The 20,921-nt window shown below is 42.7% G+C and overlaps 1 protein-coding gene across 2 annotated transcripts in view; it reads left to right on the top strand.

The window, feature by feature from the left end:
- Positions 1 to 20,921, top strand: part of LOC126418925 (uncharacterized) — a 119,795-nt gene that overhangs the window by 48,017 nt on the left and 50,857 nt on the right. For both annotated transcript variants that reach the window (XM_050085952.1, XM_050085951.1), the window contains exon 4: positions 12,281 to 12,490. In XM_050085952.1, the coding sequence (XP_049941909.1) occupies positions 12,281 to 12,490 (210 nt within the window). The remainder of the gene's footprint in view (positions 1 to 12,280; positions 12,491 to 20,921) is intronic.

Below are 20,921 nucleotides of genomic sequence, written 5' to 3'. Positions count from 1 at the left end.
GTGGAGTAGTAAAGATACATGAAGTACATAAATGTTTCGATAGAGTGCATGAGGATAAGTTTCACCACATAGCGAGATTTTGATAAATGGTTAGATGCTACAAGGGCATAACATAAAACTTGTGTGGTTACTTTGAGCTGTTAACAAGGTCTTTGCTGACTAAAGGCATTTCCTTCATAAAGTGCATCATTTGCAACTTTATTTGTGTTACTTGATATTATGGTTGTGCAATTTTTACATATCATCAATGAATATCTCCATTACATCATCAACATCTAACCATAAATAGCAGGTAATAACCATTCTTAATACATTGATAACATTGATGTTAGATGATGACTTTCTGCAGTGGCATAAAAAGCAAAATACATAAGTGGGTGGATACTGCTGGTGCTGCAACAGGCTTAGGGCTACTAGCAATATTTGTCTGCTTCTGCTGATTCTTGACCACCTAACCAAACACTCGATTTTTAAATGAAAGAATATCAGTTAATTATAAATTTTTACCATACATAAAAAATGAATGAAAATCAGTTAATGACAAATTTTTAATTGAAATAAAAAAAATCTCACACATGAAAAATAAGACTTCAGAATAAAGGGATCTCCTAAATTTCGTTTTTTCCATTCCAAAAAAAAATTAATATTAAAAACATTAATATTCTATGTTTTCCTTATAAATGAGAACTCAAAAAGAAAGCTTGGATAAGCTCAAACAAAGTTTAAAAAGAAACATCTCCATGTTTGACCTTCGAGAGTATTACACATTATATTACTTAAAAGGTTATTGTTGTTGTTGTTGTTGTTATGGTCTTCAGTCCTGAGACTGGTTTGATGCAGCTCTCCATGCTACTCTATCCTGTGCAAGCTTCTTCATCTCCCAGTACCTTCTGCAACCTACATCCTTCTGAATCTGCTTAGTGTATTGATCTCTTGGTCTCCCCCTATGATTTTTACCCTCCACGCTGTCCTCCAATACTAAATTGGTGATCCTTTGATGCCTCAGAACATGTCCTACCAACCGATCCCTTCTTCTGGTCAAGTTGTGCCACAAACTTCTCTTCTCCCCAATCCTATTCAATACTTCCTCATTAGTTATGTGATCTACCCATCTAATCTTCAGCATTCTTCTGTAGCACCACATTTCGAAAGCTTCTATTCTCTTCTTGTCCAAACTATTTACTGTCCATGTTTCACATCCATACATGGCTACACTCCATACGAATACTTTCAGAAATAACTTCCTGACACTTAAATCTATACTCGATGTTAACAAATTTCTCTTCTTCAGAAACGCTTTCCTTGCCATTGCCAGTCTACATTTTATATCCTCTCTACTTCGTCCATCATCAGTTATTTTGCTCCCCAAATAGCAAAACTCCTTTACTACTTTAAGTGTCTCATTTCCTAATCTAATACCCTCAGCATCACCCGACTTAACTCGACTACATTCCATTATCCTCGTTTTGCTTTTGTTGATGTTCATCTTATATCCTCCCTTCAAGACACCATACATTCCGTTCAACTGCTCTTCCAAGTCCTTTGCTGTCTCTGACAGAATTACAATGTCATCGGCGATCCTCAAAGTTTTTATTTCTTCTCCATGGATTTTAATACCTACTCCAAATTTTTCTTTTGTTTCCATTACTGCTTGCTCAATATAGAGATTGAATAACATCGGGGAGAGGCTACAACCCTGTCTTACTCCCTTCCCAACCACTGCTTCCCTTTCATGTCCCTCAACTCTTATAACTGCCATCTGGTTTCTGTACAAATTGTAAATAGCCTTTCGCTCCCTGTATTTTACCCCTGCCACCTTTAGAATTTGAAAGAGAGTATTCCAGTCAACAATGTCAAAAGCTTTCTCTAAGTCTACAAATGCTAGAAACGTAGGTTTGCCTTTCCTTAATCTTTCTTCTAAGATAAGTCGTAAGGTCAGTATTGCCTCACGTGTTCCAGTATTTCTACGGAATCCAAACTGATCTTCCCCGAGGTCGGCTTCTACTAGTTTTTCCATTCGTCTGTAAAGAATTCGTGTTAGTATTTTGCAGCTGTGGCTTATTAAACTGATTGTTCGGTAATTCTCACAACTGTCAACACCTGATTTCTTTGGGATTGGAATTATTATATTCTTCTTGAAGTCTGAGGGTATTTCGCCTGTTTCATACATCTTGCTCACCAGATGGTAGAGTTTTGTCAGGACTGGTTCTCCCAAGGCAGTCAGTAGTTCCAATGGAATGTTGTCTGCTCCGGGGGCCTTGTTTCGACTCAGGTCCTTCAGTGCTCTGTCAAACGCTTCACGCAGTATCGTATCTCCCATTTCATCTTCATCTACATCCTCTTCCATTTCCATAATATTGTCCTCAAGTGCATGGCCCTTGTATAGACCCTCTATATACTCCTTCCACCTTTCTGCTTTCCCTTCTTTGCTTAGAACTGGGTTTCCATCTGAGCTCTTGATGTTCATACATATGGTTCTCTTATCTCCAAAGGTCTCTTTAATTTTCCTGTAGGCAGTATCTATCTTACCCCTAGTGAGACAAGCCTCTACATCCTTACATTTGTCCTCTACCCATCCCTGCTTAGCCATTTTGCACTTCCTGTCGATCTCATTTCTGAGACTGGATTTTTATAAGGGCCATTTGTTGTGTTCTTTTTCATTAATTTGACTAGAAGCAACTTGAGATAAATCCTTAGTCCAACAGTAGTGTGAATTATTTATCTTTTCCAAAGTATAATAAATTAATATGTTTTTCCTTTTTACATTTTGTTACTTTTAACCGATATACATATTTCATCAGAGGAATTTTTTTCTTTGAAGGAATAAACATTTACACACACATTAATTTTCCTGTACATTTTTGGAGTATTATTAATTTCAACAGGAAACGAAATATTAGGTATTTTTTCTTAAACCTCTTTAGAAAAATCTTTATAATTTCGTGCTATATCGGGATTTTTACATTTTGCCTATCGACTGGTTTTAATGCAGAAGTTACTGCCTATAATAAGAATTTTTGATCATTTTTACATAAACACAAGCAATTTTTTTTACTCTTTCTGGTAATTCAAAACCGGATGACCTTCTTAATGAAACATATTTATTAACTGCTATTTGTAATCCAATAATTCTATTTAATATGTATCCCAAGCCTTCTGTTTGAAATTAGAGATTCTGGGAAAATATATTTTCTACCATTCCTAAATTTTTAATTAGATCTTTTTCAGCAAGAATTAAGTAATTTTGAGTTTGATGCTTATATTCAACAAAAATAAATAAAGATGTTATGATTATAATAATACTTAAAAATTTCATAAGAAAAGAAATAAAGGCAAGGAAGAATTGGAAACTCTATTATAATAAAAATTATGACATTTTTAAAAATAATGAGGATACACCATTAAAATAAATATTTCTATTTTCTACCAATGTGTTTGAGAAACAAAAAATTGTGAAGATAAAGCATTTAAGAAAATATTTCCATTTTCCTCCAATGTGTTTGGGAAATAAAGAAATAGGAAAACAGTTAAGCAATCTTTAGTTGATTTAGAATTTAAAAAAGAATCACACTATTAAGTTTTAAAATAATATATGGTCACTCTATCCCAATCAATCCTTAACTGCGAAAAAAACAGAAATTATGAAAAATCTTAAATTATTGAATGGACTGTAAATAAACTTATTTTTTTTGTAAGTACAGGATACAGAAAAATAATAAAATTGTTGAATATAAGCATCAAACTCAAAATTACTTAATTCTTGCTGAAAGAGATGTAATTAAAAATTTAGGAATGGTAGAAAATATATTTTCCCAGAATCTCTAATTTCAAACAGAAGGCTTGGGATACATATTAAATAGAATTATTGGATTACAAATAGCAGTTAATAAATATGTTTCATTAAGAAGGTCATCCGGTTTTGAATTACCAGAAAGAGTAAAAAAAAATTGCTTGTGTTTATGTAAAAATGATCAAAAATTCTTATTATAGGCAGTAACTTCTGCATTAAAACCAGTCGATAGGAAGAAATGTAAAAATCCCGATATAGCACGAAATTATAAAGATTTTTCTAAAGAGGTTTAAGAAAAAATACCTAATATTTCGTTTCCTGTTGAAATTAATAATACTCCAAAAATGTACAGGAAAATTAATGTGTGTGTAAATGTTTATTCCTTCAAAGAAAAAAATTCCTCTGATGAAATATGTATATCGGTTAAAAGTAACAAAATGTGAAAAGGAAAAACATACACTCCTGGAAATGGAAAAAAGAACACATTGACACCGGTGTGTCAGACCCACCATACTTGCTCCGGACACTGCGAGAGGGCTGTACAAGCAATGATCACACGCACGGCACAGCGGACACACCAGGAACCGCGGTGTTGGCCGTCGAATGGCGCTAGCTGCGCAGCATTTGTGCACCGCCGCCGTCAGTGTCAGCCAGTTTGCCGTGGCATACGGAGCTCCATCGCAGTCTTTAACACTGGTAGCATGCCGTGACAGCGTGGACGTGAACCGTATGTGCAGTTGACGGACTTTGAGCGAGGGCGTATAGTGGGCATGCGGGAGGCCGGGTGGACGTACCGCCGAATTGCTCAACACGTGGGGCGTGAGGTCTCCACAGTACATCGATGTTGTCGCCAGTGGTCGGCGGAAGGTGCACGTGCCCGTCGACCTGGGACCGGACCGCAGCGACGCACGGATGCACGCCAAGACCGTAGGATCCTACGCAGTGCCGTAGGGGACCGCACCGCCACTTCCCAGCAAATTAGGGACACTGTTGCTCCTGGGGTATCGGCGAGGACCATTCGCAACCGTCTCCATGAAGCTGGGCTACGGTCCCGCACACCGTTAGGCCGTCTTCCGCTCACGCCCCAACATCGTGCAGCCCGCCTCCAGTGGTGTCGCGACAGGCGTGAATGGAGGGACGAATGGAGACGTGTCGTCTTCAGCGATGAGAGTCGCTTCTGCCTTGGTGCCAATGATGGTCGTATGCGTGTTTGGCGCCGTGCAGGTGAGCGCCACAATCAGGACTGCATACGACCGAGGCACACAGGGCCAACACCCGGCATCATGGTGTGGGGAGCGATCTCCTACACTGGCCGTACACCACTGGTGATCGTCGAGGGGACACTGAATAGTGCACGGTACATCCAAACCGTCATCGAACCCATCGTTCTACCATTCCTAGACCGGCAAGGGAACTTGCTGTTCCAACAGGACAATGCACGTCCGCATGTATCACGTGCCACCCAACGTGCTCTAGAAGGTGTAAGTCAACTACCCTGGCCAGCAAGATCTCCGGATCTGTCCCCATTGAGCATGTTTGGGACTGGATGAAGCGTCGTCTCACGCGGTCTGCACGTCCAGCACGAAATGGCATGGCAAGCCGTTCCACAGGACTACATCCAGCATCTCTAAGATCGTCTCCATGGGAGAATAGCAGCCTGCATTGCTGCGAAAGGTGGATATACACTGTATTAGTGCCGACATTGTGCATGCTCTGTTGCCTGTGTCTATGTGCCTGTGGTTCTGTCAGTGTGATCATGTGATGTATCTGACCCCAGGAATGTGTCAATAAAGTTTCCCCTTCCTGGGACAATGAATTCACGGTGTTCTTATTTCAATTTCCAGGAGTGTATTAATTTATTATACTTTGGAAAAGATAAATAATTCACACTACTGTTGGACTAAGGATTTATCTCAAGTTGCTTCTAGTCAAATTAATAAAAAAGAACACAACAAATGGCCCTTATAAAAATCCAGTTGGTTTAGAGGACCAAAGTGTCTTAAAAACTTAGAGAATGTATTAAAAGACAAGTGGAAGAAATTTGGGAAATTTATTTTAAAACTGAAGAAATGAAGGTGTTGTCCCACTCCTCGAGGGCGATTCGGCGTAGATCCCTCAGAGCGGTTGGTGGTTCACGTCGTCCATAAACAGCCTTTTTCAATCTAACTCAGGCATGTACGATATGGTTTACGTCTGGAGAACATGCTGGCGACTCTAGTGGAGCGATGTCGTTATCCTGAAGATGTGCACGAGAAGGCACGAATTGTCGTCCATGAAGACGAATGCCTCGCCAATACGCTGCCGGTATGGTTGCACTATTGGTAGGAAGATGTTATTTGCGTATCGTACAGCCGTTACGGTGCCTTCCATGGCCACTAGCGGTGTATGTCGGCCGCGCACATTGCCACCCCAAAGCCTTGCTTCACTCGCTGGACAGTGTGTCTAAGATGTTCAGCCTGACCGGGTTGCCTCCAAACACGTCTCCGACGACTGTCTGGATCAAGGCATATGCGGTCCATTCGGCTTGTTGTTGGACCCATCTGTACCGCGGTGCATGGCGTCGTGGTTGCAAAGATGGACGTCGCCATGGAAGTCGGGAATGAAGATGCGCATCATGCAGCCTATTGCGCACAGTTTGAGTCGTAACACGACGTCCTGTGGCTGCACGGAAAGCATTGTTCTACATGGTGGCGTTGCTGTCAGGGTTCCTCCGAGCCATAATCCGTAGGTAGCGATCATCCACTGCAGTAGTAGCCCTTGGGCGTACAGAGCGAGGCATATCATCAACAGTTCCTGTCTCTCTGCATCTCATGTCCGAACAACATCGCTTTGGTTCACTCCGAGATGCCTGGACACTTCCCTTGTTGAGAGCCCTTCCTGGCACAAAGTAACAATTCGTACGCGATCGAACAGCGGTATTGACTGTCTAGGCAACCGTCTAGACAACACGAGCCGTGTACCTCCTTTCTGGTGGAATAACTGGAATTTATCGGCTCTCGGACCCCGTCTAATAGGCGCTGCTCATGCATAGTTGTTTACATCTTTGGTCGGGTTTAGTGACATCTCTGAAGAGTCAAAGAGACTGTGTCTGTGAAACAATACCCACAGTCAACGTCTGTCTTCAGGAATTCTGAGAACCAGGGTGATACAAAACGTGTTTTGATGCTTGTACAAGCAAATGTACTTAAGCAGTAAATGGATGTTTCATTATGTTTCCTTTCGAATTGTTACCTAATAATTGTACTGCATCTCGCCTAATTCAGTTGCTCAAACAGAAGCGGATGAGTTAAACATCTGAACTGAAACCGTGGTAGAACGTAAACGGTACATTTCCGGATACGGTTTCGTGTTCAAATTACTATGTACAACCTCCCCTCTACAAATCCTAGAAGTTTGTAAGGGGAATATCCGAATACCCTGTATATTAACACCGAAAACCAAAGTGTGTTGAAAATGTCTGTTATTCATAACAGTTATCTTTTGAAGTAACCAACGACAAGAGCACAGTTATTTGAGATCCGTCAGAACTCAAACATCTGAGAAACCTCAAAGTGGATATGTGTGTTTCTTTCATTTAATTATTTTAATTTACGTTGATCATACATAATCTTAAGTATCATAAGCGGAAATGTATTTACGTAATTCGAAGTATAATTTTAATGGAAAAAAACAAGCTTTCGCAACATACGGGCACACGCTACTTCACACCATGAATGCATGAACTGAAATAACAATAAAACGCTGTAGTCCATACTCAGCTGCAACAGTAACCAGTTTTCTTATCTTTATTCATTTAAACTTCTTACTCTCACTCCCCCTCTCCCCTCCACCATCAACAACTCAAAAATGTGTTGCAATAGTGTCGTTGAGAAGCCAGGGTCATCAGTCTTCTGACGGGTTCAATGCGGCCTGTCACTATTTCTTCTCTTATCCCAACCTATTGGATATATACCAATCTCTGTCTTTTCCTATAGATTTTACCTTATACAGCTTTCTCTAGTGGCTTCATGATTATTTCTTGATGTCTTAACAGATGTCCTGTCATACTATGCCTCCTTCTCGTCAGTGTTTCTCTTATGATCCATTCTTAGCCGATTCTGCGAAGATCCTCCTCATTCCATACAAGTCCACGAAAATTTCAGCATCCTTCGTAGCACCATGTCTCAAACACTTCGATTTTCTTTTGAATACATCGTGGGAGTGAAAGTGATCAATGTGTTAGAGATATTTACTATCGAAAACAGTCTTGATCACAATTTACTTATTGCAGTGACCGGTTTCGACCACTGCTGTGGTCATCTTCAGACCAATGAGTAAGAACCTCCATCTGGTGGTGATGTACCACCAGAATAAATAAATTGTGATCAAGACTGTTTTTGATAGTAAATACTTCGATTTTCTTCTGTTCCAATTTTCCCACAGTGCATGATTGACTACCGTACAATGCTGTGCTCCTATAGTACATTCTCAGAAACCTCGTCTTCAGGTTACGGATAATCTTTGATAGTAGGGAATTTCTCTTGGCCAGGAATGTCATATTTGTCTGTGCTAGTCTGCTTATACCCTCCTTGCTTCATCCGTCATATGCCTTTTGATTCCATGCAAGCTGAATTCCTTAACTTCGTTTGGTTCGTGATCATCAGTTTTCATGTTATATGTTTTACTGCTAATCTCATTTCTGATATTCCTCAACACGTTCCTTCAGTTTATACTCAGGCTGTATGTCATGCTCATTAGACTGTGCATTCCGCTCAATACGTCCTGTAATTGTTCTTCACTTTCACTGAAGATATCATTCTTCAAAAAATGGTTCAAATGGCTCTGAGCACTATGGGACTCAACTGCTGTGGTCATAAGTCCCCCAGAACTTAGAACTACTTAAACCTAACTAACCTAAGGACATCACACACATCCATGCCCGAGGCAGGATTCGAACCTGCAACCATAGCGGTCGTGCGGTTCCAGACTGTAGCGCCTTTAACCGCTCGGCCACTCCGGCCGGCTATATCATTCTTCACTTTCACTGAGGATGCCATTAGTATCCTCTAACCTTGAATCTTAATCCTACTCTTGAACAATCCATTTATTCCCGTCATTGCTTCTTTTATGTATACATTGAACAGTAGGGGCGAAAGGATGACTCCCTATCTTACATCATTTATAATTCGAGCACTTAGTTCTTGGTCTTCCAATCTCATTGTTCCCTCTTAGCTCTACATATCGCCAGTCTTTCCCTGAAGCCTACACCCATTTTTCTCAGAATTTCGAAAATTTTGCACCATTTTACGTTGTCGAACACTGTTTCTAGCCGGCCGGAGTGGCCGTGCGGTTCTAGGCGCTACAGTCTGGAGCCGAGTGACCGCTACGGTCGCAGGTTCGAATCCTGCCTCGGGCATGGATGTGTGTGATGTCCTTAGGTTAGTTAGGTTTAATTAGTTCTAAGTTCTAGGGGACTGATGACCACAGCAGTTAAGTCCCATAGTGCTCAGAGCCATTTGAACCATTTTTGAACCACTGTTTCTAGGTCGACAGTTCTTATTAACATGTTTTTATTTTACGTAAGTCTTGCTTCCTTTATCAGTCGCAAACTTAGAAATGCTTGTCTCGTATTCTTAACTTTCCGGAAGCCAAACTTTTCGCCATATAAGAGATCCTCAGTTTCCTTTTCCGTTATTGTGTACGTTATTCTTGTAAACAGCTTGGATACATGAGTCGTTATGCTGATTTTGTTCTCGCACTCAGCCGCCCTCGTTGTTCTCGAGATTGTGTGGATGATCTTTTCCCCTAAGGTCTAATGGTATGTCTCCAGACTCGTATACACTACACACCAGCTTGAATGGTAGCTTGGTTGTCATTGTCCCTAACGACTGCAGAAATTCCGAAGGAGCGCTATGAAACATGTTCAGAAAAAAATTCAAAAGAGGAAAAATTTATTGAGTGCAGTGACAGGTAAATAGAAGGTCGATACTTTGCCTTTACTATCGTTGATACGATGTGTCAAATACACTGCACAAAAGAATTGAAGGGTCGATTTTTTGAAATCCAGTTGTTGTCCCTCTTAACGATGAAAAAGTTTGAAATGCGGGTCAAAGACGCCTTCAAACTTCCTCTGTAAAGGTGCAAACCTGTGGCGGCCTGTGACGTCACGACATCGCTTTTAGAGGAAAGGTGTCGACTACACATGCGAAAGGAAAGAAAAAGGCTAGGGCTCGGAAGTTCCGGAAGCTCATGTGAGGTGTAAGGCTACGTTGGCACCAAATTTTGTAACACTTTTGCCTAACTCCACGGTAGAAGTGCCACACGATCGGATGGTCGTCACCTTCCCCCCCCCCCCTCCCTCCCCACCCCCGTTAACCACTTCTCACTCAATTCTTTTGATGCCTTTGTGACAGAGGTCAGAACCGCAACACCCAGCATCCAAATCACGCAGTTTTCTTATGGATGGCAGAGGAAGACATTTGAGGCAGGCTACGTCTGAGAATCGACACGAAAAGATTTCAGCTCGTGGCATAATGAATGTCAATGAAACCACCCTTTCCCTTGCAACGTTCATTCACAGGCATTTTGCGGACGAAAATAACAATTTGCAGTGCGATGTCCAACAGAACGACGTTCCTGACAGCCTTTGACACTGTTGTCACCCTCTGGCTGGTTTATCCCTTGTCTATGGACACCTTCTAGTTTATCCCTTGTCTAAGGACATCGTGGGGCCACAGTGCCATTGAACATGATTTGACCTCTTTGGAATGTAGCACTATTGCAATTTTTGCTCTGGTATACATGATGGAAACAATAGTGACCGTTGAAAACCATTCGACGAATTTTGAACGTGATCCGATGCAGCAAAGAAAATTTATGCTTTTCTAGCCCTGCTGTTTTGCACCCTCCTGTGACGTGATCAGAGGGGGTGGGGCTCTGATATATGCATCTCTCTAGCACACCCCAGTTGTGACAACACTCCCGTTACCACCTCCACACATTTATTGAACACTTTAAAAATGTACCTGTTCAGAGACAACCCTCAAGCCACTGTTATGCACCTGTAGGCAGGCAACCCCTTCGACACTCCTTGGATTCCACATGTCCACAAGCAGGTGCTAGAGCAGCAGTGCACCGCCACTCAGGTAGAATGTGTCAGAGGTTTTACCTGCCCGCCAGTGCTTAGGAATCGGTCCAGAATTGTCTCTGTACAGGAATATTTTTAATGTGGTCGACAGTGGTGTGCAGGTGACACCGAGATTGCTGCCAAACTGAACGGTCTTAGAGAGATACTTTGCGTTTATTCGAGCAGATGTCAGCCTCTCACCCTGCCGTTATCTTGCCACAGGAGGACGCGAGACAGCAGGGCTGAAAAAGCAGATACCCCATGTTCTGTGTCGGGTCACTTTCAAATTTTGTCGAACGATGCTAAAGTTGCAGTCGCATTACACCGCAAAGAGACCACATCACGTTCAGTGCAGCTGTAGTCTCACGATGTCCTCACCGAAGGGCGTAATCGTCTGGCGAGGAGTCCGCAGTGTGAAGTACGTCATTGCGTTGCACAACACAATGCAAAATGTCGATTTACATCGCAAAATGTGAGTGAAAGAGGAGAGGTAGCTTCATTGACGTCCTTTATACCACCTCATGAGGCCTTTTCGTGTCGTTTCTGAGAGTGGTGTGTCTGAAATGTTTTTCTCAGCCACCTGTAAGAAAAAGCTGGATCAAGCGCTGGGCGTCGCTGTTTTGACCTCTATCGCAGAGGCGTCAAGAGTAGGAATGAGAAGTGCGTAACGGAGGAATGACGACCTTCCTATCGTGTGACACGTCTAACGTGACCTGGGCCAGAACTATGGAGAAATCTGGTGCCAGTGTGGTCTCATTATCCACCTTGCACCTAGCATGAATTTCTAGCTTTTTTTCTTGTATGTGTCGACACCTTGCTGAACCTGAGGGCGATGTCGTGGCGTACGGCGCTTGTCCGCCATTACAGAGGAAGGTTGCAGGCACTTTTGAGTATTACTTCAAACTTCTGTGTCGTATTGGGGGAAATGGATGATTTTCAACAAAGTGACCCTTTAATTCTTTTGCGCAGCGTGTTTCAATATGAAAACTTTTGTGTTCTGCCTTACGGCAGGTCTTGTCATAGGGGAAGCCTTGTCAGAGAGGTCCACCGCATGAGCGTCTAGGGAAGTGATTCCAGTGGTGGTTTCCCGAAGCCTTCCACTTCATAGTTTCAGCGTAAGTATTGAAAAATCGATATTTTTCAAATGTCGATGATCGTGAACATCCCTACCTTCCATGCATTTGAGCACTTTTAGAAACGTGTGCGACGCATGGAGTAGAAAAAAAACAACATATGTTGAGTAATGATTGAAAAGGAGAAAAAAGGTATGACTCTAGGGCACTTGAGAATTTGGGCTTCCTGGTAACAGATTCAGAGCCTTCGCTTGCATTAAAACTACGAGCCACACCTGTTGAGCACTTAAAACAAGCCTTCCCTGTCGGCAGCTACGTGGGTGGCGGGCGCGGTGTCTGGAGAGACGGCGGGCCGCTTCCTGGAGCTGGTGGGCCTCAACAGCACGTGCGCGGGGGAGGCGGAGGCCGGCTGCCGGCGCGTCGTCGACGAGCTGGTCACTGAGTACCTGGACGTCGACGACGTGTCGCTCACTCCACAGGGCATCTACGAGGCGCTCAAGAAGCGCATCGTCGTGCACCCTGGTAAGTCACTCCCGCGCCCCTCACTCTGTCCGTCTCTGAAGGATGACCAACCCCAAGCCCGCCACCCCTGTGGGTCGCAGGCATTGCTCACGGCGCGGCCCGACCAAGTGCCTGGCACCCACAGTAGCGGTTCTATTGTGTTGGTCGTTTGTGAAGCGTAAACTATGTTGACTTTATGGGAACGTTGTTTTAAGTTCTGAAACAGGAATAGTTTCGCTTGCAAGGAGCAAGGAAGTGGTTGGTTGGGGGAAGCACGTAAGAATGGTGGCCAGTGGCCAGACACGAGTGCGTAAAAGTTAAGGACAAAAGTATCTAATACATCGTGTGTCACTGCCAAATAGCACTGCTGGAACGAACTTGACCCATGTGTAGAAAGAACTCCTGTAGTATAGTGTAAAATATAACTGAAAGCCATAGTCAATGAAATGAATAGAAATGACACTTTCATTGGAGCACAATAATTATATCAAATTCACTGCGATTCATGACAGTAGGCTGTACATTACAAACGGTGGGACATGCTTCTTAATAGTGTTTGTGACCTCGAAGGGCGGCAGAGCACACTCGGCATGCTCCCATGCTGGTCACGAGGCCGGTAAAGAGTTATCGTTTTAGGGTGTGCCATTCCTCCACCAGCGCTGTTTACAACGTCTGGACGGTTGGTGCGTATGGACGTACTGCAAACTGTCGACATTGAAGTTTTCTGAGTTTGGTACAGCGTCATAATGTAAAAACTACTGCTGCTATAGAAAAAACCAACGTTTCGGCCACGATTGCAGCGGTCTTCTTCTGGGTCTGATGGTGCGTTCTAGCTATGCATTGTCCTTTATATTTTGTTATTAGTATTCGCTGCGCATGCCATTACGTCATAATTTTAAAAAGGTAGTTAGTTTCATTGGTCACTTAAGGAAGAAGGAGAGGGAACTTTATTTTAATAGGTTATTGCCGTGGAGGGAGAACGTGACCTCTGTTGTCCATTGGCTCTTGTGTTATGTACCATGATTGGTGGCCACCGTCGAATGAGAAGTTTGCTGCTGTTTACCAACTGGACACACTTTATAGAACGCCTAAAGGGAGAAACAATTTTGCCTACGGACATCATGGTTAGCTTTGACGTGAAATCACAATTTACGAACGTGCCACTAGATGAAACTATCCACATCCTTCAGGAGCATGTTCCGCCAGACATATGCGACCTGGTTGAGTTGTGCCTGACTTCGACGTACTTCAAATGGCAAGGAAAATACTACGAGCAGACAGACGGCGTAGCAATGGGGTCTCCCCTATCTCCGCTGGCAGCCGACATATTTATGGAAGACTTTGAAGCAACGGCCCTCGGTTCAACTCCTTGACGCCCACGTTGCTGGTTCAGATACGTGGACGACACGTTCGCTATATGACCTCATGGTGAAACGGAGCTACACACCACGAATATTTGAACAATATGCACGGGAAGATACAGTACACGCTGGAAGTAGAAAAGAATGGTGCTATCCCATTTCTAGACGTCGAAGTGTACAGGAGAACGGAGGGTACACTGGAGCACAGAGTATATCTTAAGCCTACACATACTGACAGGTATCTGCACGCCCAATCCTACCACCACCCAGCGCAGAGAACTCTGTCATCCGCTCTTTGACAATCCGTGCGCAGCGCCTAAGTGATGCTCAAAACATCATACCCGAGCTTAAAAGGCTAAGCACAACGTTTCTAGCCAATGGCTACAGCCTTAAGTCGATAAACACAGCCTTGTCGACGAACACAAGCAAGAAATATAAGCAGGAAATAGACAAACTGCAGCCAACAGTACGCTTACCCTATGTGAAAAACGTTACTGACCGAACAGACAAACACCTTCGCCGCGTTGGTTCAAAATGGTTCAAATGGCTCTGAGCACTATGGGACTCAACTGCTGAGGTCATTAGTCCCCTAGAACTTAGAACTAGTTAAACCTAACCAACCTAAGGACACCACAAACATCCATGCCCGAGGCAGGATTGGAACCTGCGACCGTAGAGGTCTTGCGGTTCCAGACTGCAGCGCCTTTAACCGCACGGCCACTTCGGCCGACTCGCCGCGTTGGGGCGCAGCCTGTCTTCTATAGTGGTCGCAGGATCCAGGACGTGCTAGGCTCCACCAACGACAAGGTGGATGCATTACACACTGCAGGCGTTTACAAAATGGAATGCGAATGTGGAGAGGCATACATCGGCGAGGCTGGTAGGCCAATAGCAACGCGCATTCGGGAGCACGAGCGTTATATTCGTCTAGGGCAACACAACAAATCCGCAGTGGCAGAACATCACCATGAGTGCGGAAAAGAAATAAAATTCAGCGAAGCCAGTGTGTTGGCCAAGCAGCCTATTATGACGAAACGCAAAATCAGAGAGGCCATCGAAATATTTAAACACCCTAACAACATGAACAGGGAGGATGTACTCAGACTTTCCCCATCATGGCTGCCAGCAATCAGGGCACAACAGACCGCACTGCCAACACGAGGCACGAGCACTACCTTCTTCCTTAAGTTACCAATGAAACTAACTACCTTTCTAAAATTATGGCGTAATGGCATGCGCAGCGAACACTAACAACAAAATATAAAGGACACTGCTTAGCTAGAACGCACCATTAGACCCAGAAGAAGGCCGCTGCAATCGTTGCCGAAACGTTGGTTTTTTCTATAGCAGCAACAGTTTTTATATTATGACGCGGTACCGAACCCAGAAAACTTATATGTCGACTGACTCTGGCCACGGAAGCCTACGCAATTATATTAGCAACCTGTATGGGCAGGAAACACACAGCAACATCCGCAAACTGGAAATATTCAGGTAGAAGAAGCCAGTCCATTCGCGGAATACCCTCTGGTTCCAGCAGCTCCTCAACCTGTGAAACTCCATGTGGTCGAGCACTGTCATCCGTAACAATGAAGTCAGGGGCGAATGCATCCTGAAAAAGTCGCGCATGGGAGAGGAATAGCCATCCTCACAATGACGTCGACCAGTGAGTGTACCGGGTTCAAAGGTTTGGAGGTCAGTACGCCCGTGCAACATTATGTCTCCCCACACCACAACATCTGGATACCGAAACGATCATGTTCTACTGTGTTCGTGGGTGCCTTACATGTTTCCACATACCGTCACAGGTGGGCACGTCATGAATAATCAAGGAACTTTATCGAGCATGATCAGTTACTGTGTTTACTATGCCGTAGCAGTTCTTTCTATGTAGGGTAGGCTGGGTCAAATGTGCGCACTTAACGCTTTTCTACGCCGCGCGGGTAGCCGAGTGGTCTAAGGTGTCTTGTCACGGTCCGCGCGGCTTCCACCGTCGGAGGTTCGAGTCCTCCCTCGGGCATGGGTGTGTGTGTCGTCCTTAGCGTAAGTCAGTTGTGTGTAAGCCAAGGGACCGATGACCTCAGCAGTTTGGTCCCATAAGACCTTACCACAAATTTCCAATTTCCAACACTTTTCTATTTTTCTTTTAGCTTTTATAGTTACGTGAAAATGACAGTTGTGTTCAATACACCTAGGATCATACCAAAATTCAAGTACTTGAATGCTGTATTGAAGTTACGTTTAACAGAATGTTACAACTGAAGAAAATAGGTCTTTGCCCCAGGCCTGGACAAACTTCCACACAAAAACGAATTATTATAATCATGACAGACTAAAGAACAATTAAAGTATTTGTCAGGTACTGCCATTACTAACTTGTATAATGTTTTACTACATCAAAATCATCACCATGATCATAATAACCATAATCACTGTCTCCATCATTGTGATCGTATTAAACATCAAAACATGACACTAACATATCACTAATTTAAATGCAAAACAGTTTAACAGAAGGAAATACATTGTATTATTATTATTATTATTATTATTATTATTGTTTGGCCATCTTTTGGCACAGTTCTTTACAGTTTTTCCTGTACAGTCTGCATTCCTGTTTTGTCTTCATTATAGACTTTATGGGGCGTAAAATTATATTTAGGTTGGAAATTTTTCGAGTAACTGAAAAGAAGTTCCATTTGTGCCTTATTGAACCCCATTATCTCCTGATACTGATTTTCTCCAGTTGCTTCATACTTAAATTTTGACGAGTGACGAATAAGCGAGCCCAGTTAACCCCAGGCAATCGGGTTTCTTTATTAAATAGGTGACTGAGGGCATTACTTTCGGCAGACTGATAAGCTACCTGTTTAAGCGCAAGGCCGTAGAACATAGACCAGATTGATACAGTCCTTCGCCAATTCCGTTTCCTCTGCCCCAGAAAATACTTTCTTGAAACGCTCAACTGACGCGGTCCCAGACCTGCTTTAGGTCTTTTACATAATATGATTTCACTACATCCAAGACTTTGAGCTGCATTTCTTTTAGCTTCTTTGCGCCCTCTGACGTTTTAGATGGCAACGGCATGGAGAACGTTTGTCTCTCTTAGTTTCTCTAAATTGAGGTTGAATTAGTCTTGTTAATACTGAATCAGTCAATGTGAAATAGAGAACTATAAACCAAGCCCCATCAAATCTGCTAAATAAATCTACGCGTTCAGTGTTAAAACCAAACAAAGAAAAGACAAAGTTTTTGGGACAAAGGTACGCATGCGGACATTTGCCGCAGCTAGTTCTTAGGATGTTTGCACGGTGACGCTGATTTCTGAACTTCCGGTATCAGCTGGCATATGTCACAACTTGTTAAAGTAATAGCCAAGCTTAAAGCGTGAGTTAGGTTCTGCAACTGAATACAAGGTACTGCTAATTCTTTGGCTGTTGTAGCAGACAGAAACCCTCGATTACATGGTAAATACCAAGATTGTAGGCCCCAGAAAACTGTTGTTGTTGTTGTGGTCTTCAGTCCTGAGACTGGTTTGATGCAGCTCTCCATGCTACTCTATCGTGTGCAAGCTTCTTCATCTCCCAGTACCTACTGCAACCTACATCCTTCTGAATCTGCTGAGTGTATTCATCTCTTGGTCTCCCTCTACGATTTTTACCCTCCACACTGCCCTCCAATGCTAAATTTGTGATCCCTTGATGCCTCAAAACATGTCCTACCAACCGATCCCTTCTTCTAGTCAAGTTGTGCCACAAACTTCTCCCCAATCCTATTCAATACCTCCTCATTAGTTAAGTGATCTACCCACCTTATCTTCAGCATTCTTCTGTAGCACCACATTTCGAAAGCTTCTATTCTCTTCTTGTCCAAACTATTTATCGTCCATGTTTCACTTCCATACATGGCTACACTCCATACAAATACTTTCAGAAAAGACTTCCTGACACTTAAATCTATACTCGATGTTAACAAATTTCTCTTCTTCAGAAACGATTTCCTTGCCATTGCCAGTCTACATTTTATATCCTCTCTACTTCGACCATCATCAGTTATTTTGCTCCCCAAATAGCAAAACTCGTTTACTACTTTAAGTGTCTCATTTCCTAATCTGATTCCCTCAGCATCACCTGACTTAATTCGACTACATTCCATTATCCTCGTTTTGCTTTTGTTGATGTTCATCTTATATCCACCTTTCAAGACACTGTCCATTCCGTTCAACTGCTCTTCCAAGTCATTTGCTGTCTCTGACAGAATTACAATGTCATCGGCGAACCTCAAAGTTTTTACTTCTTCTCCATGAATTTTAATACCTACTCCGAATTTTTCTTTTGTTTCCTTTACTGCTTGCTCAATATACAGATTGAATAACATCGGGGAGAGGCTACAACCCTGTCTCACTCCTTTCCCAACCACTGCATCCCTTTCATGCCCCTCGAGTCTTATAACTGCCATCTGGTTTCTGTACAAATTGTAAATAGCCTTTCGCTCCCTGTATTTTACCCCTGCCACCTTCAGAATGTGAAAGAGAGTATTCCAGTCAACATTGTCAAAAGCTTTCTCTAAGTCTACAAATGCTAGAAACGGAGGTTTGCCTTTTCTTAATCTTTCTTCTAAGATAAGTCTTAAGGTTAGTATTGCCTCACGTGTTCCAACATTTCTACGGAATCCAAACTGATCTTCCCCGAGGTCCGCTTCTACCAGTTTTTCCATTCGTCTGTAAAGAATTCGCATTAGTATTTTGCAGCTGTGACTTATTAAACTGATAGTTCGGTAATGTTCACATCTGTCAACACCTGCTTTCTTTGGGATTGGAATTATTATATTCTTCTTGAAGTCTGAGGGTATTTCACCTGTCTCATACATCTTGCTCACCAGATGGTAGAGTTTTGTCAGGACTGGCTCTCCCAAGGCCATCAGTAGTTCTAATGGAATGTTGTCTACTCCCGGGGCCTTGTTTCGACTCAGGTCTTTCAGTGCTCTGTCAAACTCTTCACGCAGTATCTTATCTCCCATTTCGTCTTCATCTACTTCCTCTTCCATTTGCATAATATTGTCCTCAAGTACATTGCCCTTGTATAAACCCTCTATATACTCCTTCCACCTTTCTGCCTTCCCTTCTTTGCCTAGAACTGGGTTGCCATCTGAGCTCTTGATATTCATACAAGTGGTTCTCTTCTCTCCAAAGGTCTCTTTAATTTTCCTGTAGGCAGTATCTATCTTACCCCTAGTGAGACAAGCCTCTACATCCTTACATTTGTCCTCTAGCCATCCCTGCTTAGCCATTTTGCACTTCCTGTCGATATCATTTGTGAGACGTTTGTATTCCTTTTTGCCCGCTTCATTTCCTGCATTTTTATACTTTCTCCTTTCGTCAATTAAATTCAATATTTCTTCTGTTACCCAAGGATTTCTATTAGCCCTCGTCTTTTTACCTACTTGACCGTCTGCTGCTTTCACTACTTCATCCCTCAGATCTACCCATTCTTCTTCTACTGTATTTCTTTCCCCCATTCCTGTCAAATGTTCCCTTATGCTCTCCCTGAAACTTTCTACAACCTCTGGTTCTTTCAGTTTATCCAGGTCCCACCTCCATAAATTCCCACCTTTTTGCAGTTTCTTCAGATTCAATCTGCAGTTCATAACCAAGAGATTGTGGTCGGAATCCATATCTGCCCCTGGAAATGTCTTACAATTTAAAACCTGGTTCCTAAATCTCTGTCTTACCATTATATAATCTATCTGATACCTTTTAGTATCTCCAGGATTCTTCCAGGTATACAACCTTCTTTTATGATTCTTGAACCAAGTGTTAGCTATGATTAAGTTATGCTCTGTGCAAAATTCTACAAGGCGGCTTCCTCTTTCATTTCTTCCCCCCAATCCATATTCACCTACTATGTTTCCTTCTCCCCCTTTTCCTACTGACGAATTCCAGTCACCCATGACTATTAAATTTTCATCTCCCTTCACTACCTGAATAATTTCTTTTATCTCGTCATACATTTCATCAATTTCTTCATCATCTGCAGAGCTAGTTGGCATATAAACTTGTACTACTGTAGTAGGCATGGGCTTTGTGTCTATCTTGGCCACAATAATGCGTTCACTATGCTGTTTGTAGTAGGTAACCCGCACTCCTATTTTTTTATTCATTATTAAACCTACTCCTGCATTACCTCTATTTGATTTTGTATTTATAACCCTGTAATCACCTGACCCAAAGTCTTGTTCCTCCTGCCACCGAACTTCACTAATTCCCACTATATCTAACTTTAACCTATCCATTTCCCTTTTTAAATTTTCTAACCTACCTGCCCGATTAAGGGATCTGACATTCCACGCTCCGATCCGTAGAACGCCAGTTTTCTTTCTCCAGAAAACTAACTCACCTAATATATCGAAAGCTTCAAAGCACAAACCACTAACACAATACACCTGACTCTTCCACCATAAACCCTCTCAACTGAAAATGCAGATTTGACACACTACACTCACAAGTAAAGAAAAATCTTTGCCCTGGGTGCACCTTCGTCCCCGCCTACCATACGCTGCAAGTTGCATCGAGCTATGCTACTTAGCAGTAACACATCACGTGAGAAGTACTTTCGTCATTACGTTTTGCAGAACATTAGACAGTGCTTCCTATTTAATATTAAAATACTAATTTTTGAGTGTAGTTCCATAAGTAAGACATTAATCACCTGTATATATTCTGTAAACCGACTTCTTCCATATACATCGATAAAAAAATCGTTCAAACAGTTTATGGAACATGCAACTAACTACTTTCCCCATTGGAAATCCTATAGACTCGCTCTCAGTTCCTTGATATGTGGCTGAAAAGAAGCGAGTTTTATATCACCACACACTATCCTCTCAGGTAGGGAATGAAAGATGAGAGGAAAATAACACTTTGTACTCTCTGCGTCCTTCGTTGTGGTCGCAACATTGTGTTGTCCCCTCAGTCGATCACATTTTCACATTAATTTGAGGGGATGTCCAGAACTGGATGTTGATGTTGGGGGGGGGGGGGGCTGCTATTGATTTGTAGGTGTTTCCACGTACGCCGACCACTGAGGAGATCT

Source organism: Schistocerca serialis, chromosome 9 (assembly GCF_023864345.2).
Source record: "Schistocerca serialis cubense isolate TAMUIC-IGC-003099 chromosome 9, iqSchSeri2.2, whole genome shotgun sequence".
Taxonomy (NCBI): Eukaryota; Metazoa; Arthropoda; class Insecta; order Orthoptera; family Acrididae; genus Schistocerca; species Schistocerca serialis.
Note: the sequence above shows the minus strand (reverse complement) of the source record. Positions and strands in the feature narration are given on the sequence as shown.